This window comes from Pyrus communis, chromosome 16, assembly GCF_963583255.1.
Source record: "Pyrus communis chromosome 16, drPyrComm1.1, whole genome shotgun sequence".
NCBI lineage: Eukaryota > Viridiplantae > Streptophyta > Magnoliopsida > Rosales > Rosaceae > Pyrus > Pyrus communis.
The window spans coordinates 4238587-4266042 of NC_084818.1; the positions used below are offsets into that span (position 1 = coordinate 4238587).

Sequence of the window (27456 nt, forward strand, 5' to 3'; positions counted from 1 at the left end):
CTTCAACAAAAGGCAATCATTTTTTCTCCAACCACTTGCCGCAAGTGGAAGACATCCCAATTCCATTTTTCAAAGTGGGCACCCCCTTCGTTTTCTTTTCTTTTCTTTCTTTTCTTCTTGTTTCCGTCTCTTGCCTTCAACAAGTGGCAACCCATTTCCAAGCCACTAAGGCCACCAGTGGAAGACAAGCCTCATCCCACTTCCTAGTGCTCCACTTTCTTTTTTTCTTTTTATAAGTTGTTTATTAATAAGGTGGAAGTCAATCAACACAATTCTCTGCAACTAGGTACGTGCGAAGTGTGGAACCACCAAACTCGATCCTGTTGCTCCTACTAGAAACACAAAGAGGACAATATCGTGCAACGGTGGAGTTGAACCCGGGATGTGGTGGAGCCCGGGTCGGGATGTGACATGCTAAAAATCAGTCGTAGCTCCTGTGGCTGACCAATCACAGATGGACACATGTCCAAGTAATTGATTTTTTAATCACAAATTGGAAACATGTCCATCTATGATTTGCAGCAGTAGGAGCTGCTGCTGATTTTTGCAACAACCAAGTTTTGTCCATTAATTTTTCATCTTTATCTATACAACGTATTCGAAGGACCGACCAGTCAAAGAAAGTAATTATTCCATCTTATCATCAATGAAACTTTTGTCAAAGATTCCAAGACTATCCGACTGCTACTCTCATTGATGTGTTAGAAGATGCGGTCTCAATCTCATGCCGTAGAGGGTGGTTTAGAAAAAGTGAGGCTCCCTAGTATATATAGCTAGCACTACTCTCGATGGTTCATTGCTCATACACATCACCTACTTCATACGCTAAAACTTTATGGAGAGAAGCATGAGAGTTGTTTTACTACTAATCAGGGTTCTAGCTATTGCAACCATTACTTTCAGTATTGGTTTATGCAATGGAATTCCCGGTTGGCCTCCGCTTTGCAAAAAAAGCGAAAGACAAGCACTTCTGATGTTCAAGCAAGATCTCGAGGACCCTGCCAATCGGCTTTCGTCGTGGGTTGCAGAAGAAGGTTCAGACTGTTGCAGTTGGACAGGAGTTGTCTGTGATCACATAACCGGCCACATCCACGAGCTGCACCTTAATAGTTCCTACTCTGATTGGCATTCCAACTCTTTCTTCAGTGGTAAGATAAATTCTTCTCTGCTCAGTTTAAAGCATCTCAACTACTTGGACCTAAGCAACAATGAATTCATAACACAAATTCCTAGTTTCTTTGGTTCTATGACAAGTTTAACACACCTTAATCTTGGAAACTCAGCGTTTGGTGGAGTAATTCCTCATAAACTGGGAAATCTCTCCAGTCTACGCTATCTCAATATCAGTAATATCTATGGTCCCAGTCTGAAGGTAGAGAACCTTCAGTGGATTTCTGGTCTTTCTCTGTTAAAACACTTGGACTTGAGTTATGTGGATCTTAGCAAAGCATCTGACTGGTTGCAAGTTACAAACATGCTCCCTTCTTTGGTAGAGTTAGATATGTCTGGTTGTGGAGTTGATCAAATCCCCCCTTTACCCACCACAAATTTTACTTCCCTAGTCGTCCTTGATCTTTCTTTCAACAGTTTTAATTCTTTGATGCTGAGGTGGGTTTTCAGTCTTAAAAATCTAGTTTCTCTTCATCTTAGTGGTTGTGGTTTCCAAGGTCCAATTCCTAGCATTTCACAGAATATCACATCTTTGAGGGAAATGGATTTGTCAAACAATTCTATTAGTCTTGATCCGATTCCCAAATGGTTGTTTAACCAAAAATTCCTGAAATTGAATCTAGAAGCCAATCAACTTACAGGACAACTTCCAAGCAGTATTCAGAATATGACTGGTCTTACAGCTCTTAATCTCAAGGGGAACGAATTCAATTCCACCATACCTGAATGGTTGTATAGCTTGAACAATCTTGAGTCCTTACTTCTTTCTCACAATGCCTTACGTGGTGAAATATCGAGTTCCATTGGAAACCTTAAAAGTTTAAGGCACTTGGATCTTTCAGGTAATTCAATATCAGGTCCGATTCCAATGTCCCTAGGAAACCTGTCAAGTTTAGTAGAACTAGACATATCTGGAAATCAGTTTAATGGAAGTTTCATAGAAGTTATTGGTAAACTCAAAATGCTAACAGATTTGGATATATCTTATAATTCGTTCGAAGGTGTGGTGTCGGAAGTTTCTTTTAGTAACCTTGCAAAATTGAAGCATTTCATTGCAAAAGGAAACTCATTTACTCTGAAAACCAGTCGAGATTGGCTTCCTCCTTTTCAACTTGAAAGTTTACGATTGGATTCATGGCATCTGGGACCTGAATGGCCAATGTGGCTTCAGACACAAATGCAGTTAACATATCTAAGCTTATCTGGTACAGGAATTTCAAGTACTATTCCAACTTGGTTTTGGAACTTAACTTTTCAAGTACAGTATCTGAATCTCTCTCACAATCAATTGTTCGGGGAGATTCAAAATATAATTGCTTTTCCTGATTCAGTAGTTGATCTTGGTTCTAACCAATTCACTGGTGCATTGCCTATTGTTCCCACCACATTATTTTGGCTAGATCTTTCCAATTCATCATTTTCTGGATCTGTTTTACACTTTTTCTGTGGTAGGAGGGATGAACCATACCTACTTTCTATTCTTCATCTCGGGAACAATCTTCTCACTGGAAAAGTACCCGACTGTTGGATGAATTGGCCATCATTGGGATTCCTAAATTTAGAAAACAACCACCTAACTGGGAATGTCCCAATGTCTATGGGATACTTGCACAAGCTGCAATCATTGCACTTGCGCAATAATCACCTGTACGGAGAATTGCCACCTTCCCTACAAAACTGTACCAGGTTGTCAACTATTGATCTCAGTGAGAATGGGTTTTTCGGAAGCATACCAATATGGATAGGGAAAAGCCTTTCAGGGTTGCATGTTCTTAACCTTCGTTCAAATAAGTTTGAAGGAGACATTCCCAATGAAGTTTGTTATTTAAAAAGTCTCCAGATATTGGACCTTGCACATTAGGGCTGGGCAAACGGGGCCTGGACCCGCGGGTAGGGGCGGGTCCAAGCGATTCGGGGCGGGTACGGGGCGGGTCCTATTTTTAAAATTCTGAAACGGGGCGGGTCGGGTCCATGTCATTTGCGGGGCGGGACGGGTCCTAATTGCTGAGAAACGGGTCCCCGACCCGAACCGTTTTCCACCTTCCAAATATTTTCTGATTGAATCTGATCCGTTGATTTTATCTAATCACTCTGTCTCTGCCTGCCAGACTCCCACACCACACACCCACAGTCGACTGACTCGACTCGACACCCTCTCTCGTCTCAGACCTCGCTCTCCTCTCCTCTCCTCTCTCGTCTCAGACCTCACTCCCCAAATCTCCTCTCCTCTCTCGTCTCAGAGTCTCAGACTACTGACTCGACTCCCTGAGACTCATAGTGAGTCAGTGACTGTCGACATCACCATCGCAGGATTGTCTCCTGAGTCCTGACTCTCCTTCAATCCTCCCAATCGTGAGTTCCGACCACCACCACACGGTCGACACCAACCTCGCCGTCGAGAACACTACCATCATCGTGCAAATTCCTAGGTAATTTATGAATTAGGGTTTCTGATTTGGGAATTTAGGGTTTTTGGGGCTATGATTGCATAAGCTTTTCGATTGATTATATGCACTGCTGCGATTTGATTACTAGCAGAAACTTGTTTATTGGTTTTGAAGGCTGAAGCTGCGATTTGATTATATGGACTGCTGCGATTATATGGTCAGTCAGTGAACTAAAATTGGTAATTGAAGGCTGAAGCTGCAATCTTAATGCATGCAAGCTGCAATCTTAATGCATGTAAGCTAAAATTGTTAATAGCTTCTTCTGGGTTTAAACTTTAAAGAGGTTGTTTTAGACATTTAATTTATGGGTTTTGTTCTTTGTTTGCCAGATCCTCATGGATGAAGCACAGTAGCACACTAGTTACAGCATGATTATAGTTTTCTATTGAGTAGAATCATCATTTCTAGGTGTAGCGCCTCTTTTGAGCTTTGATTGTGAAAAGGAAAATTTCCTCTGTAACTTGTTAGAAATATTGTATCTAACACTTGTGGCTTTTACTTGTTCGTTCACGCCTCATTTTGTTATTTCGTTGTGTTGGATTGTCGGTCCATATTTTACTGGTACCATGCATGAAGAGGCTTCCTTATTGGTAATGTAGGTAGGAAATGGTATGCTATGTTGAGGTTGGAGTTCTTGTCTTGTTTCGTTATGTATCTAAAATTCGTGAGTGAGTGTGACTGTGTGAGATGAGTGAGTGGGACTGTGGGTGTGAAATGGTTGGCCATTCATGTCTGATCTTGGTTTTCAACACCCCTAGGCGTTTGAACTCAGATTTCTGTCTTTAAGTATATCCATTCTTCAGATGCTTACTTAAAGCCAAGTTAGTAAAAAGGATTCAATGTTAACGGTTGATCTCATTTATTTCTTATTGTAACACTTGCTTGTAGAATATCTTATATATGTTCTACACATGGCTTTTGGTGTAATATTTATTGTATTTATTGTCAAGTAGGCGTTGAAGTTTCAAACATTGGATGTAAATTGGAAGATTTTGAATCATATCCTGCTTGCTTACTGGTGAGTTCTTGGTTTGGATGCATGTGGTGCAATGCATGGTTGTCATCTAGTATTTAAAAATGTATCATATTTTCTGATTTAATGGGATTAGAAGTTAGGACCTGTATGCAATGCAAGAATGAGAACCGAGGCCTTCTGCCTGCATATATATATATATATATAATATAATACATATACATATACATCTCACACACACACACACACACAATAAGTACTTGGCCAATATTGCAGAAAACAGTTTCTTTAGCCTATGGAAAAGAGCATAGTTTCTTGAAACATTTTGGTAAGTTGTATAATTATTTTTTGTAGACTGCTATCAAGTTCGAATTTTCCAATTTTCTTTCTGCAAATTATTTTTTGTTTTAGGAACTGCAATTGTATAATTTTAAGTGATTGAAAATTGGATTTGGTGATTCTCTGTTTATTTTTTCTTTTAATATTTTTATTAATTGCCGTATATAGCATTTTTGTAGGTTTTTGTTGCTGTAATTTATGTTGAATTGAAAAGGGTTCAAGGGTTGCTGCTTCGAGCCATGAAGCACGCAGTGTGGAGCCATTTGCTGCTACTAGGGTGCTTGGAGAAATCATTCTGGAGCAGATTCGTGAGATTAATGGGTATTTTTCTTAACCCCTCTCTTTGTTTGATAAGTTGTGTGTTTATAAAATATGATAAAAGTGGCTATAAGAATATTGATTTTTTGGGAATTTTTTGTCAATGTCGTTTGAACTAACTGCAGGGAATACTTTGCCTTTGGGTTGCATATTTTGTATGTTGATTTAATTTTTAGATGTTGGAAGATGTAATATTATTATTTTGAATGTATTGTTAATCTATGAACTTGGATGTTGGACTTTGTATTTAGATTGGATGTTGGACTTTGTATTTATTTAGTTCTGTACAATTTTTTTTTTTATTTCAAACAACCAAAAAAAAAAAAAAAAGGACCCGTGGACCCGGCCCGAACAGGCCCGTTTCAACCGGGCCGGGTAATGTCCGGTTCTTAATTTAAAAAACGTAATCCCCGGCCCCGCCCGGCCCGTTCCTTTTGAACTTAGGTCCGGTCCGGTTCCTTCAAAATTGGGCCCGGCCCGGCCCGTGCCCAGCCATGCACATAACAAACTCTCAGGAATGATACCGAGATGCTTCCACAATTTGAGCGCCTTGGCTAATTTTTCAGAGTCATTTTATGCAAGTAGTTTTTGGGGTATAGATGAGGAAATGGTTTCAGAGAATGCAATCTTGGTAACGAAAGGGATAGAAATGGAATATACCAAGATTCTGGGATTCGTAAAAGGCATGGACCTTTCATGCAACTTTATGTATGGAGAAATCCCTGAAGAGCTTACTGGCCTCCTCGCATTGCAGTCACTCAATTTATCGAATAATCGCTTCACCGCAAGAATTCCTTCAAAGATTGGTAATATGGCACAGTTAGAATCTCTTGATTTTTCCATGAACCAACTTGATGGTGAAATTCCTCCAAGCATGACGAATTTGACATTTCTGAGTCACTTAAACTTGTCCTACAACAATTTGACGGGACGAATTCCAGAAAGCACTCAGCTGCAGAGCCTTGATCAGTCTAGCTTCGTCGGCAACAAACTATGCGGAGCTCCACTCAACAAGAATTGCAGCTCAAATGGGGTGATACCGCCACCGACAGTTGAGCAAGACGGAAGAGGAGGATACTGTTTACTTGAAGATGAGTGGTTCTACTTGAGCTTGGGAGTTGGATTCTTCACGGGGTTTTGGATTGTGCTTGGTTCTTTGTTGGTAAACATGCCATGGAGCATTCTTCTTTCACAGTTGCTAAATAGGATAGTGCTTAAAATGTATCATGTAATTGTTGAATATGTTTAGCTTTGTTTTGTACTTTGAGTAAGTTTGTTAGCATTTTCCTTGCTGTGAAGAATATGCCAGTATGGTTGTGTTGTATGATTTTGTCAAATTTCATCCTCTTGTTTCATTGTATTTTTCTTTCAGGTTTGGCTTTAGAGGGATTAGGTTTAATGTCCTCCCTTGTATCGGTTTTGTTTTCGTTTCTAGAAGGGTAAGGTTTATGTCCCCCCTTCTTACTCAATGTTGTTTTTCTCCTTTTCTTGGCATTATGAAGGGTAAGGTTTATGTCCCCCCTGACTAGGTGTAACTTGTTTTTCGTTATCAATAAAATATCCCTTGTACCGTCAAGGTTTTCTTAAAAAATAAAAAATTTATCCCATATAAAATTAAAAGATTTGTTTTCTGAAAAAGTAACTCTTCATTCAGCATAAGTACATAAGCATTACCCCTCATAGAACAAGAAAAACGAAATACAAAGAGGGGAGGACATACACCTTACCCCTTTTGAAAAAGAAAATACAGGAAAAAAAGGGGGGGACATAGACCATACCCTTCTTGAAAAAGAAAATACAAGAATAGATTAGGTGGACATATACCCAAACGCCTCTATAAACCTTAAAAGGTAAGAATCTGCAAGACAAGCTGCAAAATGAAAAAGGAAATCCAAAAAGATTAGGTAGAAAAGGGAAATCACACATCAAGAAAATGAGACAAACCTGTAGGCTGGCATGCCCAAGAAATATGAGTGCAGAAGAGGAAGATTGGGGGAGCAGAATGCCAAATAAGTGTAGATGAGAGAAGCCCTAAATTGGCTAATTTGTCAGCAACAGCATTCCCTTCTTGAAATGTATGAGGGCAACGGAAAACCATGTTTTGCAATCAGAGAATACAATTGTTCTAGCGTGTCTGGAGTGACCAAGGAGGAGAGAAGGATCCAGAAGCGAAACAGGATATCACACTAGAAGAGTCACTTTCAAGCCATAGATTTTGCCAACCCTGTGCGTGAGCCAATTCCACAGCATGGAGCTCCGCATAGAAAGAAGTATGATACCCTAAGCTTACGGAGAAACCACCAAGAAAATAGCCAGCAGAATCTCGGAAAACCCCGCCACAAGCCGCATGACCCGAGTTACCTTTAGCAAGGCCATCAGTATTCACTTTGACCCAAGAAAAATGAGGGGGATGCCAAAGAACAGGGACTATAAAAAGAGCTTTACAAGCCTTAGCCAAGATTCCAAGAGAGACTAAAAGTTGCCTATCCAAAATACCTCGCGCATGACCAAGGGTGAGAACTCCAACCTGCCTAATCCAAGCCAAGGTGGAACGGCAAAGGCGTGAGAAGGAAGAAGGTTTACTTTCAAACTTGACTTTGTTATGCATCTTCCAAATAGCCATTAGCAAGAAAAATCCTGAAGCTAGCCAGACATTGCGAAGTTGTGGAGAAAACCACCTTGAGACAAAAGCAAGTCATAAATCAGAGACAGAGCCCGTAGGTGGAAAAGTAGTGCCAAATTGGGTAGCTAGCCAACACCAAGCACGTTGTGCAAATTCACAACTAAAAAATAAGTGATCAATAGATTCAGAATACTTGTAACATAGTTGGCATATTGGAACCAGCGGAATGCCCCGTTGTTGAAGTTGATTCTTCATTGGGAGCTTTTTGAAAAGAATCTTCCAAACTAAAATAGAGTAGCAAGGTGGAATGAAAGGATGCCAAATAATGGAAGCCCAATTCTTAATAGGAAATCGATGACGAACAATTTCGTAGCTATCAGAAAACGAAAAGACTCCAGATGTAAAAGCTTCCCAAATTAACATGTCCTTGTCCTCATCAATCGGAAGAGGCATTTCTAAAATCTCTTTAGCTAGGTCAAGAAAAGTAGAAGAAAAAATAGAAGGAATAACCTATTTTCCCATACGAATAATTTTTTAGACCTTAGTACGAGATAGAGAATGAGCAATCTCAGTTGCACCAACGCCGTCCATAATAGGCATATCCAACCATTTATCAACCCAAAGAGAAGTACTAAAACCATTTCCAATCACCCAACAACGATTCTAAAACAAGATATGAAGAATGGATTTAATACTAGGCCATATAGAAGATCGCTTGTAACTACAAGAATATAAACGACCATGTAGCTGGAATCGTTCTCGAAAATAAACACGGCAAGGAGAATCAGAAGTAATAATAACCCATCCAAGCTTTAAGAGAGCTGTAGTATTTAGAGAGTAAAGATCACACAATCCCAAACTACCCTCATTCTTCGGAGCACATAGACGCCAAGAAACGGTAACAATCTTCTTAGAGGTCACATCACCAGACCATATAAAGTTGCGAGCACATCGCGAAAAAGACCTCAGCAAGGAAGAAGGCCACTGATAAACAGAAAAACTATGCAAAAGCATACTCTGAAAAACTGATTGAATGAGTTGAATTATTCCTGCCATAGATAAAAGTTTCCCCTTCCAACCTGTTAACTTATTAGCTTTAGATTTATCTGCCAAGGCTTGAAGATGACACCTCTTAGGCTTGCCACAAAAGATTGGAACTCCTAAATAGACAAATGGTACTTTGCCTTCTTTGAATCCCAAGTAACTCTCAACCACAACTTTGCGGTGCCTTGAAGTAGAGCCCAAGTAGAACGTACTTTTTGCCTTATTGATAAATTGACCAGAAGGCCTGCTATATCTATCCAAAAAACCTTGCAAATTACGCAATGTGGCACCATCACTAAGACAGAAAATGAATAAGTCATCTGCATAGAGAACATGAGAAGGAGAGATACAACATCTTGGGGCAAAAATTGGCTTAGTAAGCCCATCAAGTTGGAGAAGACTCAGACTCCTTGATATAACCTCCTCAGCTAGACAAAAAAGTAACGGAGAGAGAGGATCCCCTTGGCGCACTCCTCGAGAAAAAGAGAAAAAACCATGCGAGGAACTATTGATTAAGATGGACAATTTAGTAGATCTTAAGATAGTAGAAACCCAGTCCATAAAACAAGTGGAAAACCCAAAGTACCCGGAGTAGAAATGACCAATCTATAGTATCAAAAGCCTTAGCTATATCAACTTTAACTCCCATATTACCACCACGAGATTTTTTGTCAAGCACATTGAAACATTCTAAAACAAGGACAATACAATCTGTGATAGGTCGCCCAGGTATGAAAGTAGCTTGTTGAGGAGAAATAATGCGTTGAACAACATGAGAAAGACGAACTACCAAAATTTTGGGAACAATCTAGAAAAGAAAATTTGCCAAAGCAATAGGTCTAAATTGGGTAATGGAAATAACATTTTCCATCTACGGTATCAGAACCAAGAAATTACTATTGGCATTAGGGTATAACCAATTCGATTGACAGAATTGCTTCACAAATTGAATAACATCAAAGCCAACAATATCCCAACAATGGTAATAGAAAAAACTTGGAAAAGCATCTGGCCTGGGTGTACTAGAAGCACTTAAAGAGAAAAATGTCTCCTTAATTTCCTCATCAATAGGTAATGCAGATAAAAGATCATTTTCAGAATCAGTAACCATTGGCCGAATGATCTCACAAACCTCATCAATACCTGAAGGAGTGAAAGAAGAACCGAACAAAGTCTGATAGAAATTAACAATATGGTTCTCAATTGCCTGCGGATGAGTAAGAAGATTATCTCCATCAAGAATACAACTGATACAAGAGCTGGAGGATTTAATACAAGCATAGGCATGAAAGAAAGAAGAATTTATATCCTCTTCAGTCAACCACTTAACATGAGTTCTATCTTTCCAAAAGGCCTCTTGCATTTTAAGAGACTCAATTACTGTAATCTTGGCGACAATCTCCTCTTCGAAAAGATCATTATTGATACCCTCAGTTGAGATTCTCTGTTGAATCATAGAGAGTTTATACCGAGGATCAGCCACTCTATTATGGACATCACCAAAAACTGAAAAGTTCCATTGGACAACAAACAATTTGTAAAGCTTTCAATTTTTGCAGAATGATAAACATATGACAACCATAGGCAACTGTATTCCTCCAACACTAAGTTACAGTCTCGACAAGATGAATATTGAACCCACATTGATTGAAAACGGAAAGGACGATGACCACTACTCAAAACTCTTGAACCAGAAAAGATAAGAGGGTTATGATCTAAGACTACCTTTGGCAACGCTATGCATTTAGAGTGAGGCCAAGAATCAAACCAACTTATATCACACAAAGAACGATCCAACCCTCTTTCTGTGCGACCACGAAACCTCCAACCATGTAAAAGCTGCCCCAGAAGTGTTCAAGTGAGTAAAGTTACAAGAGTAAGACATGTTACTAAACTCAGCGCAGGAAGTTTGAGACAGTCTGCCTCCTCCCATCTGCTCGTGGGCACCCAGGATAGCATTGAAATCGCCAATAGCCATCCATGGAACTTGTGTTTATGAGCGCAGAGTAATAAAGTCAGCCCATAGGTCTCTTCTTTTAATAGATGAAGTGCTTGCATAAACAAAGGTGAACTGATATAACAATTTGTCCCGATTTTATCAAAACGAAAGGAGTATTTTCGTGAAATTTGCATCTTGGGTTAGATATTTCTCTTTTAAAATTATTTTTGGGTCTTAATAGATGTGCCTAAGGGGCCCACCTTTTGTTTGTTGTTCCCCGGGTCCAAGCCTTTCACCTCTCTCTCTGTCTCTCTTCTCTCCTTCTCCCCAAGCTCTGTCTCTGTCTCATTTCTATCTCTCTCCCTCTCGGTGCTCTTTTCTTCGACAAGAACACACACACACACCCATACATATATACACATAGCCATCACGAGGACTTCACCATCATCTTCATCCTCTGAGCTTCATCTTTCTCTCCCTCACCTTCAGTATCCATCTCGGCACTGCGCACAATCACTGCCCTTCCAAACAAATGGTTTTGATTCCAATGGTACTACACTGCTTTTCTTGGTCATCTAGTTGTGCTTTGCTGGAATTATATCAGAATAATCATCAGAGGTTGTCACTACTTTTGGTTTTGTTGTTTCACCACTCTTTTCCCTGCTTGCTGCTGCTTCTCATTTACTCCCTTCGAGCTCATGTCATTAGTAATGACAGATTCCTTCACATTCCTCTGTTGCTGTGGGGGTCTTTCCACTTTAGCGCTGGTTGGTGTTGGCTTGGGTTTTTGACGGGTCGGGGTAGTTCTGGTAACCCCAACAGGAGTGCTAGCTGTTGATGGCCACGACTTGCGTGTAGGAGGCATGGATGATGTTCTAGGAGAAGCCTTCTTTGTAACAGAAGGCTTTGCATTTTCCTCTCTAGGATTTGCAGGTTGAGATACTTTTCCAACTGATTTTTGCGGCTTCTGCGTAGCACCTTTTTTATCAATATCATTCGCCTTTGTAGAGGACATTTCGGCTTTCCTTTCATCAAGAATTCGCTGCATTGCTTTAAATTGTGCTTCTTTCTCTGCTCGCTTTCTAGAATTCTCACCTCGTAGTTTTTCATCTCTCTTCTCCTTGTAGTGGTCATAAAAGCCACCTCTCTGTTCAGAAGGAAGGCTTTGATTTCTAGTAGCTTGAGGCTTTGTAGATTTAACAGGCTTCAGAGGCTTAACAGGTTTAGTTTCCATCATTTTCATCAGCATTTGGTTCAATTCTGCTTCCCTTTCTTGACTCCATTGCATTGAAGCTATTGATTTTCGATTACTATTCTCTCCCAGAGTTCTAGTAGAGTCTGCTTCAGTATCAATTGGACTAGATAAATTTTTCTCAAATCTTCCTTCGTTAACTGCCAGTTGAGGAGCTTCAATAGTACTTTGATCTGTGGGTAAAAGATCAGACTCTGGTTTCATTTCTCCAAAATTACCCAACTTGTCATCGTTTTGAGGATCACCACTCTTGCCTTGTTGATACTGTTCTAAAATCTTGAACAGAGTATTCCTGCGTTTTCACCACGATACTGGCTTTGTAAGAACATTTAGCAGATAAATCTTCAAACAATGGATTCTTTCAGAGCAACTAACATTTCTCTTGGCCAAACAATATTTTGAATACATCCATGGTTTCAATGTTTTTCCCCAACTGTAGGACTTTTCAGAAAAGGCAAATGTGGACTGTCAATGTCACCTGTTACAGCAGTTACAACTAATTTGAATCCATCAAATGCTCTTCAGCATAGCAACTTGAATTTACATGGACATCATTAAATCCTTCTGAATAAAATTACATATTAATGATCTCATTTCCAAGACACAGAATGTTTCAAACATGATTACCATCTTGCCCATAAGAAATAAGTAATGACCATCACCTTTCCCCTTATAAAACAAGAGGAAAAAAAATACACGTACCCGAACTTCAAGTAATCCATCTTCCATGGCTCGTAGTAGCCCATCCTCCATCATTCCAATCCATGTGAGTCCTCAATTCTAAAGGCTGAATTCCATCTCCTGCTTTGTGCAACTTAAAGTGAGAGTCCTTTCCCCTCCGCTCGCTCTTTCTTTTTTCTCTCTTTAACTTTATGAAATCAACACAATCCTGACCATTGAAAGAAAAAGAGAAAAAAGGGGAGAAAAATTAGTGGGGAAAGAGAATCTTAATCCAATAACTACCATTTGCCTACACACTTTTGGCGCGTTTACGTAACCGTAATCAAAATAGAGGATTTTGATTGAGGAGGAATTGAATTGAGAAGGAATTGGATTGAGAAGGAGTCAGAATCAGATTACTGTTGAAGTTGTTTACCTAAATGTTCTGGAATCAGAGTATAAATGAACTTTAGTTCATATAAGTTGTTTACTAATTCACATGAATCGGAATATAAATCAATAAGATTACTGAAATGCCCTTACTGTTTTTTGTTTTATTTTATCCTATATTTATTTTTAATAACATTTTAGTTAGGAGTTAAGATCAAAGAGCAAATATTTTTACATTTTAGTACCCTGTAGAAGCACATCTATCTCTATTTGATTTTAAGAATAAAAAAAACATTTCATAAAATAATTTATTAAAGAGAAAAATAAATTGCAATAAGTAGTAAGAAGAAAAGAGGTCAAAGCCCTCTTTGGTTCTCAAAACAGGACGGTCTCCGTCTTCAAGGAAAAAAAAAAAAAGTTCTCCGTCCTCTTTGGTTCTAACAGAGGTGCGAAGGAACCCATATCTCTCTATCATTCTGGGTTTTGTTAGAAACTTGATTCTCATGATTGTTTTGATTTGTATCATTGTATGTGGTTTTGTATTTGTTTGCACCGCCATTGCCGTTGGAGCTCACCGTGAGTTGATAAAGATGAAATTGCAGGACTCTGTGATGGGTTGGAAAGGTGAAGTTGTTGGGGTACTTTCGGATTAGCCAAAAATCATGAGGGTCGTTTCGGTATAAAAGTTAGAATCCGGATGAAGAGTTTCTCCAGGAATCCAAATACCAGGTCTCTCCTAAGAATCCAAATCCGAGAATTTCCGGAGTGTGATTCCGGATTTTAGATGGGCCCCATGTGTTTTTTATTCCCTAAAATTTTAGTTAACACTGGAATCCCTTCAATCGGGAATGATTCCCTTTCATTTCATTCCAACTCCGGTTGGTAAACACGCTATTTGTGTGTATGAACACATTTTTTTAGAAAATGAGAAGGAGAGAGGGAGGGAGAGAGAGTGTGGGGGGAGTGGGGGGTTTCTACTTTTGGTTTTTTTTTTTTTTTTTTTTAATATTGGTGGTATTTTAACATCACCTGTAGGTGAGACTTCAATAAAAAACAGTAAAATTTGGACCTGTGAAATAACATTATTGCCCATCAATTTTTTTGTGTGATAGAAGACTAATTTGTCTTTTCAACCTCTTTTGGTTGACAAAAAGGATTTTATTAATTAATAGAGATTAGTGTATGCTACGTTATCAATCAGTCATATAACTTCCACTTCACCTTTTTTTTTTTTTTTTAACAAATGATATTATTTATATTATGGAAGTGAGAACTGAGCTAAGCCTCAAAATAGACAAATAATAATGTGGTTCAAATGCGTCTTTGGCGATAATTGAACTGACATCACTATAAAGGTCGAGACAAAAGAAATTAATACCAACAAAGACAACAAACCTATATATTTCCAAGAAGATTAATTATTAAGGAATTACTTTAGAATTAGTACACGATTATTATATAATTCTTTAGCTATTACAAGCGATATTATTACTCTAAATTACACTAAAAAAAACATAGGAGAATTTGAGCATAGAACACAATAAATTAAACAGAGATTATATCTAGCAAGAAAATCTACCACTTGCATCTATACTGATGATTATTCAAAATCATACTTTTTTTATAAACGTTGCTACCTCTGAGCACACTATAATGGTGCATAAGGATGGAGGCAGCTAAGCTCAATGGGATGGCCTGCTACTTATTAAAGTTTTGTGCGAAGGAAAAAAAATATATAATGCTTACATAAGGGCAGGGAATATATGTATCATATTATTCATGCTTCTTCAAATAAATATAAAGTAAAAGACATATATAACTTGAATTTATTATATTTAAGTACTTTAATTGATCCGTTGAAATTTCTAAATAATATGTATAATAATAACCGATCATTGTGAAAAAAAAAATGCATACAAGTTGACCTAATGAAATTTGAGGAAAAAAAAAAAGCAATGAGATTATAGAAGATATTCTACTATCTTAATTTTTTTTTCCTCAAGTATAACTGGAGCGTAAGGTTGCCCCTGCTAAAAATGTTTCTCACTCCCCTCCCTATGGTGCAACAATGTTATGGATTATTACTGTCTTAAACTACTTTTAATTCTGGATATGCATTTTTTTAGTAGGTAATACAATTAGCTCTCAAGAGAGCCCTAAAATATTAGGGAGAAAGCCTTAGAATCTGAAACGTATAACTGCCATTAAAAATCAACATGTGCGAGAGCTAGAGCTGTCTAACCTCACATATTTTGGGTCAATCCTATAATCATGGATTGTGGTATTATTTATTCATAAACAACCAACAAACCTAGTTCTCTAGCTAATCAGTAGAATAAAGCTGAAAAACGTAGATATGAGATTTCAGAAAAGTTTAGATTGTTTTTGTATATTTTTCGACCATAACTTTTTTTAATATATTGTGCGTCAAGAAAGAGAATGATGGCCGGACACACGACATGCATGTTCATTTATGCATCTCTGATGATAATAACAATTCTACTTACTTCAAGTGCCGCTGCCATCGGCGATGATACGATACCGATACCTTCCGATGGTTCCCAAGTAGCCAGCTGGTTCGATAATAATGTGAAAACCTACAATGAACGAAAGTCAAAGCTCGACCCTGCCCTTGTTGCATCTGAGCATGCTCCTCAGGTCATCAAGGTCAGCCTTGCAAAGCATTTGCCTGCTTGATTCAAATACCACAACCCCGGTTATTGTTTTGGTGAGGTGTTCTATTTATATGAAAAATCTTTGAGTCTTGAATATTTTAGGCATTGTGTCAGCAACTTCAGATGATTGTAAAGCAATAAATGGAGCGTTGATGCCTTCTACTTTACACGCGTATTTGTTTCGTTGGAATTAAACTTGCAATGTACAGATTTATACCAAGGAAAAATCAGGGACTTTGGAGCCTGATATTCTTTGGTACAGTTTCTATTGCAAAATTAGGGAGCTATCCTTTCCATTTATGCTTCTATTTAGGAAGACTGGGGTGATAAAGATTTCTAAGGTGTTTTGGAGCTGCATTCATTTTTTGGAAGACCACATTAAGAAGCATTTTGTCAATTGATGCCTTATGAAAAATTCTTGATATCTAATCCTCCTTTTGTTTTAGTTTCGTGTTAGCACATGGTATATTTTGCTTTGCTTGATGGTTATTCGATGTGCCGTCAAATTTGAGTATCTTTACGTGGAAATGATTCCTAGCTGTTGCGGATTATAGCAGCACTTCGTTTTGATTTGTAAACAAACTATGTACTTTATCTTTGTCTTGGGTTATAATATAACTTTTATCGATTAAATCTGGAAGACGGTTTAATTTTTTTTTTTTTCTAAAAATTTACTATTCCTGCTAGATGCTCAAGTATTATATCTTCTACTTTTCTACTTTCTTTTTTCATGTTTTTCCTTTATGTAGTAGGCTGATTACTTGAAACTATTATATTGATGACACAATACAATCTCAAATTATTTATTTAATATTTTATTATTTTATTGTTTTGTGATATTTAGCACATGATCAGAAGTTCTATTATTTAAATGATTGTCTTGACCTGACTCATGGCACACTACACAATACAAATATACATCATTACTACAAATATATGTTTATTTAAATATTTTATTATGATGATAATCTTTCGTCACATCATTATTACGATATGCCACGTGGCACGGGCTACTAACACCACATACCGTATGCGTCCATGCTTGTCATTATAATGCAACTTTACCATGACTATTCCCCAAGTGGAAGTTTGACCACATCACATATTTTCGCTCTTTCACTGTTAGGCCACGGTACACAACCCACAATACAAAGTTATATGGTTTAAGATTATTAGAGCATTGTGATTGCCTTTAACTATGTCACTTATGCAACATGTGATTTACCACATAACTTAATAAATTATTTATTTGTAGTAGGTACATAGTACAATATTTTGCCTTGCCAAACTAATTTGATTTATTCATTATGCGTTCATACATATACTGTCATTTATTGTCAGGAATTATTGAGCAATTAGCTCTATTGATCAACATTGTTACTGATTAAAGAAGCCTACCAACTTATAGACCACTGAGCCACATGCTCATGGTGTCAAAGATTTAGTCCGAACGATGACCTCTTATTTGACTGGACACCCACTTGCTTGGACACTTGCTTATTTGGACACCTATGTGTTCAAACATCTGCGAGCTCAGACACCTATTCGTTCGAGCACTTACGAGATTGGACACCCATAAGCTTGGACACCATGAGCTCGGACCTCGACTCATGGACCCAACTCAATGTCCCTACGTATGGTCCCGCCTCAAAGACCCTACGTGTGGACCCAATCCGCGGACCCTACACATAGACCCAATATGTGAACCCGACAAGCAGACCCGAGTAATATCAAGAAGTTAACTCATAATGAGTGCACGTTGACGTCGAGTGCATACTCGCAACAAGGAACGCTACGAGCCGAGCCGTCTCTCAACAAGCATAGCCCCCAGCTGAGCAACCGCCTCACCGAGAGCATTGCCTCTAGCCAAGCAACCTTGTAATGTGTTCTACCTCTAGCTGAGTATTGCTTCACTTTGAGCACCGCCTGATGTCGAGTATTGGTTCTGGACGATATCTAGTCACTTCGGCTAGCACATGGATTGAATTTGAAGTCTCCACTCTCCAACCAAAAGACTCTCTTCACTGAAGACTTGGGGGACTCATGTTGTACCATATATTGGGCCTTGGTATTTGGGCTTCATTACTTAGCCCATGATTCATGTAAGAGGGAAGGAAACCCTTATTCTATAAAAGGGCTCCCCCACCCTCACTTAGGGGGGAGAGCAGTGGAGAGTTGCCTTGCTTGTACATTGTAATCCACACATTTACATAGTAAAACTGAACGGATACCAATGTGGACATAGCCCCAACTTGAGGTGAATCACGATATATCTTTGTATTCTTGCGCGTTTGTGTGTTTCACAGTCAAATTTACGTTAGTCCAAGATCGACCCGATTTTGTGATGCATCCTGAGAGCTTGTCAATATCTCATCAAGAATTTATCCAGAAGACTGGGCCGCCCTGTTAATATTGCCTCACTATCTTATTATTTGTTTGAGAGAACAAAATCTGACTGTATAAAGTTGGAAGAGTATCTGTCCATATTTTCTTGTTCGGTTATTCATCCAGATACAAATTCTTGTTTACCTCAGAATACACGGGCTACATCAGCTATAATTAGGAAAACATTTCCGCTTTACTTTTCTTTGACGTTTGTACCATTCGTTGTTCTCCGCCTACACAAGGTAAATTCTTCAAAATCAGCCTTTTCTTTTCAGTTTTTACTATGATATTGCTTCTTCAACAATGATTGTCAGAAATGCTGCATTTACCTATTAGTTGTGCCGACCACGATATTGGATTTATTTCCATGCATGCACATTTGCCTTCAAAAGACAATTTGATGTCCAATTCTATAAGCTACTTTGTTATTGCGAGTTTGCAACTATCTTGAGCTAAGATCTAACTTTTTCACTCTTAAAAGGAATGTTCTGCGGACTTGGGATTATTGCATTGCATTTTTACTCATATGTAGGATTCTCTGTTCTTTTTTGTTTTTTTTTGTTTTTTTTTTTCTCTCTCTTTTCAAAGGAAAATCTTGACAGCAATTTTCAACTTTTCTTCCATTTAGATCATGGAGGCTCCTGCTCTCACCTTATTAATCGCTCCCTCTTAGAAATCTTGACAAGCTTGAATATTGGTTTGCAGGCGCAATATCTGCTCTTTCAGTTTTAGTAAACCGTCCCTGCTTCCAGATATTATGAACGCAGAGGTGCTGTTTTCCTACCGTGCCACTTACTCCTAAGCTGTGATCATCGAGAAGGAAATCTATTTCAACATTTGATGCTTAAATCCTTTTTTGTTCGTGTTGAATTTGATGAACAGTTGGCGATTTTATATTATTGGAAAATTGCATTAAAGTGCCACATGATTTAGCACAGAACACTTTAAAAAAAAAAAGGTTTTGCTAACTCCTTTGGAGATCCTGTTACAGAAAGCATCACAAATTTTACCTTCATTTGCACTTGAGAAATGCTAAGGGGATTCTCTTAAAGTGGAGCCTCCATGGACTTTGACATCTCACCATTTAATGTCCATTCTCGTACCAACTTTGTGTGATGACAGAGAGTCCATGAATCAAGTGAATCTGCATTTCTCTTTGCATTAGGGTGTCATATCCCAGTAAATATCACGTCCATAAAAGAAATTAACTTTTCATCTCTATTTGTGTTACACTTCCAACACTCAAAGACCTTTTGAAGGACCGACGATTCCCAATTCCAAGTGGGGTGATTACTAAACATATTTGTCACGTTATCAGTTAACGGTTAACTTAACAGATTTTTTAACAGTTGCATGAAATTAAAAAAAAATAATACTAAATGTATGAGATTGAAATGTTTTAAAAATATTGTATGAGATTGTAATTACACTGAAAGATGAGGAGGTAAAATGTAATTTACCTTTTTAATTTATATGTTACTATCGGTCCTGCCGTGAAGAACAACCTCATTGCCGGCCTTTGTTTATTTTTCAGTTTCCTTGTTTGTTTTTAGATGTGTAGCTTGCTTGTAATTTGTCATTACATTATATGTTACTGTCGGTCCTGTCGTGAAGAACAGCCTCACTGCCGGCCTTTGTTTATTTTTCAGTTTCCTTGTTTGTTTTTAGATGTGTAGCTTGCTTTTAATTTGTCATTACCTGATACGACATTAGTTTAATCAATCTTATCATCTATGAAACTTCTGTCCAAGATTCCTAGAGTGAGTCCGAGTGCTACTCTCATTGATGTGCATCGATTTTGAAAATGCAGTCTCATGCCGTAGAGGATGGTTTAGAAAAAGTGAGGCTCCCTAGTATATATAGCTAGCACTACTCTGGATGGTTCATTGCTCATACACATCACCTGCTTCATACACTAGAACTTTATGGAGAGAAGCATGAGAGTTGTTTTACTACTAATCAGGGTTCTAGCCATTGCAACCATTACTTTCAGTATTGGTTTATGCAATGGAATTCCCGGTTGGCCTCCGCTTTGCAAAGAAAGCGAAAGACAAGCACTTCTGATGTTCAAGCAAGATCTCGAGGACCCTGCCAATCAGCTTTCGTCGTGGGTTGCAAACGAAGGTTCAGACTGTTGCCGTTGGACAGGAGTTGTTTGTGATCACATAACCGGCCACATCCACGAGCTGCACCTTAATAGTTCCGACTCTGATTGGGGTTCCGACTCTTTCTTCGGTGGTAAGATAAATCCTTCTTTGCTCAGTTTAAAGCATCTCAACTACTTGGACCTAAGCAACAATGGCTTCTCAACACAAATTCCTAGTTTCTTTGGTTCTATGACAAGTTTAACACACCTTAATCTTGGATACTCATTGTTTGATGGAGTAATTCCTCATAAACTAGGAAATCTCTCCAGTCTACGTTATCTCAATCTCAGTTTTAACGATCTGAAGGTTGAAAACCTTCAGTGGATTTCTGGTCTTTCTCAGCTGAAACACTTGGACTTGAGTTCTATAAATCTTAGAAAAGCATCTGACTGGTTGCAAGTTACAAACATGCTCCCTTCTTTGGTAGAGTTAGATATGTCTGATTGTGAACTTGATCAAATTCCCCCTCTACCCACCCCAAATTTTACTTCCCTGGTCGTCCTTGATCTTTCCCTCAACATTTTTTATTCTTTGATGCCGAGATGGGTTTTCAGTCTTAAAAATCTAGTTTCTCTTCATCTCAGTTTTTGTGGTTTCCAAGGTCCAATTCCTAGCATTTCACAGAATATCACATCTCTGAGGGAAATTGATTTGTCAAACAATTCTATTAGTCTTGATCCAATTCCCAAATGGTTGTTTAACCAAAAATTCCTTGAATTGAGTCTAGAAGCCAATCAACTTACAAGACAACTTCCAAGCAGTATTCAGAATATGACTGGTCTTACAGCTCTTAATCTCGGGGGGAACAAATTCAATTCTACCATACCTGAATGGTTGTACAGCTTGAACAATCTCGAGTCCTTACATCTTTCTCGCAATGCCTTACGTGGTGAAGTATCGAGTTCCATTGGCAACCTTAAAAGTTTAAGGCACTTGGATCTTTCAGGTAATTCAATATCAGGTCCGATTCCAATGTCCCTAGGAGACCTGTCAACTTTGAGTAAGTTTGTTGTATGATTTTGTCAAATTTCATCCTCTTGTTTCATTGTATTTTTCTTTCAGGTTTAGCCTTAGATGGGTTAGGTTTCATGTCTCCCCCGGGTTAGGTTTCATGTCTCCCCCTCCTTTGTATCGTTTTTGTTTTCATTTCTAGAGGGTAAGGTTTATGTCCCCCCTTCTTACTCAAAGTTGTTTTTCTCCTTTTCTTGGCATTATGAGGGGTAAGGTTTATGTCCCCCTGACTAAGTGTAACTTTTTTTTCGTTATCAATAAAATATCCTTCGTACCATCGATGTTTTCATAAAAATTAAAAAAATAGAAAAAATTATCCCATATAAAATTAAAAGACTTGTTTTCTGAACAAGTAACTCTTCGTTTAGCAAAAGTAAATTGAATGACAAGAGAAATGTGTGAAAATGGTTTAGGAATTAGTTACCTATTAATTAATTATCAGCAACATCACATTATTTACATTATTTTGTGATTGTACTTTTAATTATTTTTCATTTACAATTTTACCCCTGGATCTTTCTTTTGTTCTCTCTTCTCTCTCCCCTTCTTCTTCGTAGTACTTGTCTCTCTCTTTTTCGTACTAATTCGCATGACACCTCTCTCTTTTTTACGAGAAAACCCAATTGCTATGCAGCCTTGAAATGCTCATGGAGCAAGCAAAATGGTGACGACGGAGTTAGCATGTTCCTATGTTATTTAGAGGCATTCTTTGTCACAAAGCATTCGTATTGATGCCAATATACGCAAAGTTTACAGACTTGAAACTGGATACATTATGAAGCAACTTTGTCCTAGAATAAATAAAATCGACTCGAATCGACATGACATGTATCGATCTGTAGTTGCTTGACATCCTAAGCATAAGGGTTATGAACAGGGGTCTGTTTAAATCTCTGAAAAGAACAGAACAAGGGCATATATTGCATGTACAAAAGACCTGGAAACAAAGTTTTACGACAGGAAAGAAGAAAAAAGAAATGCCAGAAGTATAGGGACGGTCCCTTGTCTCTGCATGTGGATGAATGCATCATGCATGCTATAACGACGGTAAAGGAAGAATAGAAAGTTTCGAAGAATCCGACTCCAGTACTCGACATGAGTCTCCAGCATTAGCGAAACTTCATCTCATTTGGTTTGCTGCCCCTAAACGCTGAAAGAGAGAAGAATGACCTTGTTGCAGCTGAAACACAAATAGTAGACAGTATTGGAATCTTAATCAAGCGAATTAGAAATGGCACGTAGAAATTCTGTATGCAGGTGTAGAAAAAATTTGCAGGAAAATAAATAAATCATAGAAAACGATACTGTGTTGCTCGTCACGTGGAAAGACAACCTTTAGTTGCAGGTCCTGCAGCTGCATCGCGGTTCTCTTGTGACTTATGTGAACTCTGCCCGTCAAATCTGCTAATATTTGATTGAGCTGCATGCACAAATCCAAAATGATTAATAACATGAGCAAAAAGAGAACATCCAACCATCTAACTTTTCTCTACTACAATACGAAATACAATCTGCTTTTGTCAACTATCTGCTTTCACAACAAATTAAAGCAAGGGTTAGCGAGGAAGGGAGGAAAGGAGCAAAAGAAAAAAGACAAAGGCAGGACGGAATTCTAATGAAGGCAGGAAACTTACTAGAGTACGGTTCATTCTTCCTTGTATGAACCGAAGACTTTCTGAGTACACTGTCAGCATCATCCTCTCCTTCAGAGAAAACTGACGGACTAGACCAACCAGTCGAATTGGCATCTCCCTTGCTCTTCCGAGCAAATTTTAAGAGCCTCTTCAATCCTTTTGGTGCATCCTTTTGGAACACAATAGCAGGAGGATTTTCAGCATTTCCCCACTCAATATTATCTGGTTCGTTACTTTCTTCTTGCAGCATCTGGGATAAAGAATGGCGGACACGGGGACTTGACAGTCCAGCTGGTGCAACATTGGCTGAAGTGGTTACTTGAGATGAGTCGTTACATGGGGACATGGCCTGATGCTCCTCTATTTCCACCCAAGCACTTGGGGAGATGGTTGATTCTTCTTCAGCTTGAACTTGCAATGACGATTCTGCAACATTTTTCAAGTCATCATTATGATCAGGAGAAACTTGGTCAACATGTTGTGTCTCACTACACATCAGGCTATCATTTACCAGAGCTTCTGGTTCCACAGCATCATTTGAAAGGCCGACTGACACAATATCTGGCTCTTGATGCTGACTCACAGGATCAAAAGCACTACCAATCACCTCATCCTCTTGAGTTTCAATAATATTTGTGCTGTTTCTCAAAGATTCCTCCGATTGAGGAGAAGTTCTTGTCTTGTTAATGACAGGAACAACACCCGGGCTCGTTCGAGTACCCTTCCGAAGAAATGGTTTTGATTCCACTGGCACTACACTGCTTTTCTTGGTCACCTTGTTGTGCTTTGCTGGAATTATATCAGAATAATCACCAGAGGTTGTCACTACTTTAGGTTTTGTTGTTTTACCACTCTTTTTCACTGCTTGCTGCTGCTTCTCATTTACTCCCTTCGAGCTCCTGTCTTTAGTAATCACAGATTCCTTCACATTCCTCTGTCGCTGTGGGGGTCTTTCCACTTTAGCACCGGGTGGTGTTGGCTTGGGTTTTTGACGGGTCGGGGTAGTGCTGGTAACCCCAACAGGAGTTCTAGCTGGCGATGCCCCTGTGGCTCTCGGTGTTGGTGTTGATGGCCACGACTTGCGTGTAGCAGGCATAGGTGATGTTCTAGGTGAAGCCTTCTTTGTAACAGAAGGCTTTGCATTTTCCTTTCTAGGATTTGCAGGTTGAGATACTTTTCCAACTGATTTTTGGGGCTTCTGCGTAGCACCTTTTTTATCAATATCATTCGCCTTTGCAGTGGACATTTCGGCTTTCCTTTCATCAAGAATTCGCTGCATTGCTTTAAATTGTGCTTCTTTCTCTGCTCGCTTTCTAGAATTCTCACCTCGTAGTTTTTCATCTCTCTTCTCCTTGTAGTGGTCATAAAAGCCACCTCTCTGTTCAGAAGGAAGGCTTTGATTTCTGGTAGCTTGAGGCTTTGTAGATTTAACAGGCTTCACAGGCTTAACAGGTTTAGTTTCCATCATTTTCATCAGCATTTGGTTCAATTCTGCTTCCCTTTCTTGACTCCATTCCATTGAAGCTATTGATTTTTTATTACTTTTTTCTCCCGGAGTTATAGTAGAGTCTGCTTCAGTATCAATTGGACTAGATAAATTTTTCTCAAATCTTCCTTCGTTAACCGCCGGTTTAGGAGCTTCAATAGTACTTTGATCTGTGGGTAAAAGATCAGACTCTGGTTTCATTTCTTCTGAAGATGTTGGCACCTTACCATTCTTTATATCATTTGAAGTCACTGGACCACTGTCTCCAGAGGCAATTTCAGATTGACTTTGGGTGGAAGTTTCCCCAAAACCTGAGCTCCATCTTCTTAATACAGCTTTATTTGTACTCACAGAGATATTTGTTAACGAGCTCCTTTTTTGAGCATCCGCAGCAGCTTGATCTCTTTGTTTGCTTTCGAAAAGACTAATTGCATCTTGAACACTCATCCTTCGTGCATTGCTCTCAGATTTCTTGTTTGAGTGTTCAGGTTCACCCTCTTCTGAAAAAGGCTTTTCCCTAGAAGGAAAGTAATTGAGGCTCTTAATGGTTAAGGCAGCAGCTCTGCGTGACCCAGTTCTTCCTATTTGAATCCTCCGCATTGGAGATGCTGACCTTCTAGGTGCGGCACTTCTCATAAGACTCCGACTTCTTTCTGCAGATGTTTGCTCCTCGTCACTTGACTCAGAAGACTCCCCACTTTCAGTTGAACTCTGTCGCTCAACCTGGGCAGCTTTTGCAGGTGAAACACTATATTTTACTGGTGTAGAGAAATTCATTGGCTTAGATATCTGAACACTCCCATCTGCCTCAACATTATCATCTCCAAAATTACCCGACTGGTCATCATTTTGAGGATCACCACTCTTGCCTTGTTGATACTGTTCTAAAATCTTGAACAGAGTATTCCTGCGTTTTCACCACGATACTGACTTTGTAAGAACATTTAGCAGATAAATCTTCAAACAACGGATTCTTTCAGAGCAACTAAGAAGCTAAAATACCAGTGCCCTTTCTATTAATCTAAGTGACTACCTTACCTGAAATCTGTTGTTCCAAAATGTTGAGAAAAGTTTGCTACATTTGAAATCTCTTTAGAGTTGAACGAGGAATGACAAGCCTTTTCAATAGCGATCGTTAATTCCCTTCTTAATGCAGTGAGCCTCAAGTCCAGTGCCCGCAAAAGTTCGTTCCTGACAGCACAAATTCCTATAGTGTCATGCTGATGCAACTCAAATGTAATCTTAAATGAAGAATTAAAAGGACATACTTTGAAGCATCTGATGATGCAATCTCAGCTTCAGGCTGTTGATAAAAATCACACACATTAGTTGCCAGATACCGGAATATTTATTAAACCATACGCCTTCAAACATCAATCTTGAAAGACGGGAGAAGGAACCTGGCCATATAAAGAAACATGAAACTTTTTGGCTTCTTCCAACTGAGATATTTCTCCTTCAGTAGCAGTAATGGTATGCATTACGTCTGGTGAACCAGTAATTTGCAGGAATCTGTGATGAAGCAAAACAATTTGTGTATCAGGAAATAAAATGGATAATTAAACTGAAGATAAAGAGACAAGAAAAAAGAAACATTAGAGTGTTTAAAACCTGGTTAAAGTTGATTTCGTGAACCAGGCAGCACCATGCAGGCTTTTAGGAAGTCGGAGTGTGAGGTTAGCATTTGATCCCTTGCAATGCAATTCACTTACTTCCGGAAAATGTGGCAATAACGGTTCAAGTGCCCCGCCTGCTAACTTTTCCACTTCTCTGCCACTGGAAACAAGGGCCTCATACCTAGACCATCCCCCAACACATTAGTGAAGCAAACCACAAATAAAAGGAATCACTTTCATGGACATTTTGAATTTTTCATCGAATCATATCTCCACAAACCCGTTCTAGTTAAAGTGAAGATCAAAGGTTTTGTAAAGTTCGTTGCAATTTTGCTAACGCACTAGTATATACAGAAAGAATAAATTTTTATGATCCAATACAAAATTTACCAAAAGGCGAGAACCTAACCTGTTCTGGGACGGAAAAATCTGAAATTCAGCGTAGTCCAAGGGTGTACCGGCATCAATTTCCGCCTCCATCTTTAACTGAGTAGAGACAGAGAGTTTGTGCCGAGGCTGCTAAAATGTAGCAACTTTTATGCTGCACAAGTGCAGATTCTGGTAAGGCGTAGGCGCACCGACAACCCGAAATTCAAACTAATTGTATCTGAAAAGGAATAAAAACACCATGAAAATATCCTTCTCAGACTCAGAAATGCAATCACAGTCGTACATTGCTTATCCATATCAAAATCATTGCCCAAAAATACCAAAATTCACTTGAAACATTTTTCTTTTTCGATCGAAACTCAGCTGTAACTTGAGCATTTAATTTCATATACTATAAATTTCCGCAGTTGAAATGCAGATCTAGAAAACTCACAAACCAAACCAATCACTCCTAATCTCACCAAACATCTCAAGAACAATACATCGCAATATCAAATAAATTCGATTCAATTCATTTTATTCGCACTTCATTGATGTCAAAACCAAATCAAACCAAAAATTCAAAAAAAATCGAAATCGAAAACTAAAATAGTAACAACAAAACATAACAGCCAATGTCTACCTTTCAGCCTGAGAGATCCGAGAGCGAGCAGGACTGCGAGTGAGAGACTGTGAGCTCAAACGGCGAATGCAGCAGCAGGAGGAGGAGGAGGAGGAGCGTCTGAATCTCTCAGTCGTCTCTTTCACTCTCTCTATCCGTGTAGTTAGCTAGCTCGTAGCTGCAATGCAACACACAAGACTTGTAGAAATAAAGACACCGCCTTGATTGCTGTTGCTTGTTGAACGAAAATCCAACACATCTTTGTGGCGGATTGGAATTGGATAGTACTACTTGTCCTCCGCTCGCGTACCTCTCACGCTCTCCCTCCACCTTCTTTTTCCTCCGGGCTTTTTTCC

At 38.8% G+C, this 27456-nt stretch overlaps 5 protein-coding genes across 8 annotated transcripts; 2 read left to right on the forward strand and 3 right to left on the reverse strand.

Annotated features, from left to right (window-relative positions):
* The first annotated feature begins 776 nt into the window (after window positions 1–776).
* Window positions 777–6830, forward strand: LOC137719574 (receptor-like protein EIX1). The gene is made up of 2 exons (XM_068458609.1): window positions 777–3026; window positions 5748–6830. The coding sequence occupies exons 1-2, from the start codon at window positions 836–838 to the stop codon at window positions 6494–6496; spliced, it is 2940 nt and encodes a 979-aa protein (XP_068314710.1). The 5' UTR covers window positions 777–835; the 3' UTR covers window positions 6497–6830.
* Window positions 6831–7372: 542 nt separating this feature from the next.
* LOC137721178 (uncharacterized) lies at window positions 7373–10892 on the reverse strand. Its single transcript, XM_068460284.1, has 6 exons — window positions 10737–10892; window positions 9832–10457; window positions 9050–9209; window positions 8672–8854; window positions 8478–8533; window positions 7373–7925 (listed from the first exon to the last, which is right to left on the reverse strand). The coding sequence occupies exons 1-6, from the start codon at window positions 10890–10892 to the stop codon at window positions 7373–7375; spliced, it is 1734 nt and encodes a 577-aa protein (XP_068316385.1).
* A 586-nt stretch (window positions 10893–11478) lies between these two features.
* LOC137721179 (uncharacterized) lies at window positions 11479–12851 on the reverse strand. The gene is made up of 2 exons (XM_068460285.1): window positions 12808–12851; window positions 11479–12397 (listed from the first exon to the last, which is right to left on the reverse strand). The coding sequence occupies exons 1-2, from the start codon at window positions 12849–12851 to the stop codon at window positions 11479–11481; spliced, it is 963 nt and encodes a 320-aa protein (XP_068316386.1).
* A 7289-nt stretch (window positions 12852–20140) lies between these two features.
* On the forward strand, window positions 20141–21468 carry LOC137721182 (receptor-like protein EIX1). Its single transcript, XM_068460287.1, has 2 exons — window positions 20141–21308; window positions 21425–21468. The coding sequence occupies exons 1-2, from the start codon at window positions 20141–20143 to the stop codon at window positions 21466–21468; spliced, it is 1212 nt and encodes a 403-aa protein (XP_068316388.1).
* Window positions 21469–22078: 610 nt separating this feature from the next.
* On the reverse strand, window positions 22079–27419 carry LOC137719576 (COP1-interacting protein 7-like). 4 transcript variants are annotated; one of them, XM_068458610.1, is made up of 9 exons: window positions 27122–27414; window positions 26519–26716; window positions 26105–26290; window positions 25894–26005; window positions 25762–25796; window positions 25532–25684; window positions 23008–25400; window positions 22707–22793; window positions 22079–22553 (listed from the first exon to the last, which is right to left on the reverse strand). In XM_068458610.1, exons 2-9 carry the CDS (start codon window positions 26587–26589, stop codon window positions 22483–22485), a joined length of 3108 nt encoding a protein of 1035 aa, XP_068314711.1. In that variant the 5' UTR covers window positions 26590–26716; window positions 27122–27414; the 3' UTR covers window positions 22079–22482. The 4 variants fall into 4 exon arrangements, with proteins under 4 accessions (XP_068314711.1, XP_068314713.1, XP_068314712.1 ...); XM_068458613.1 differs by lacking the exons at window positions 22079–22553; window positions 22707–22793 and having other exon boundaries at window positions 23236–23433; window positions 23519–25400; window positions 27122–27419; XM_068458612.1 differs by lacking the exons at window positions 25762–25796; window positions 26519–26716; window positions 27122–27414 and having other exon boundaries at window positions 26105–26132.
* Window positions 27420–27456: the final 37 nt, after the last annotated feature.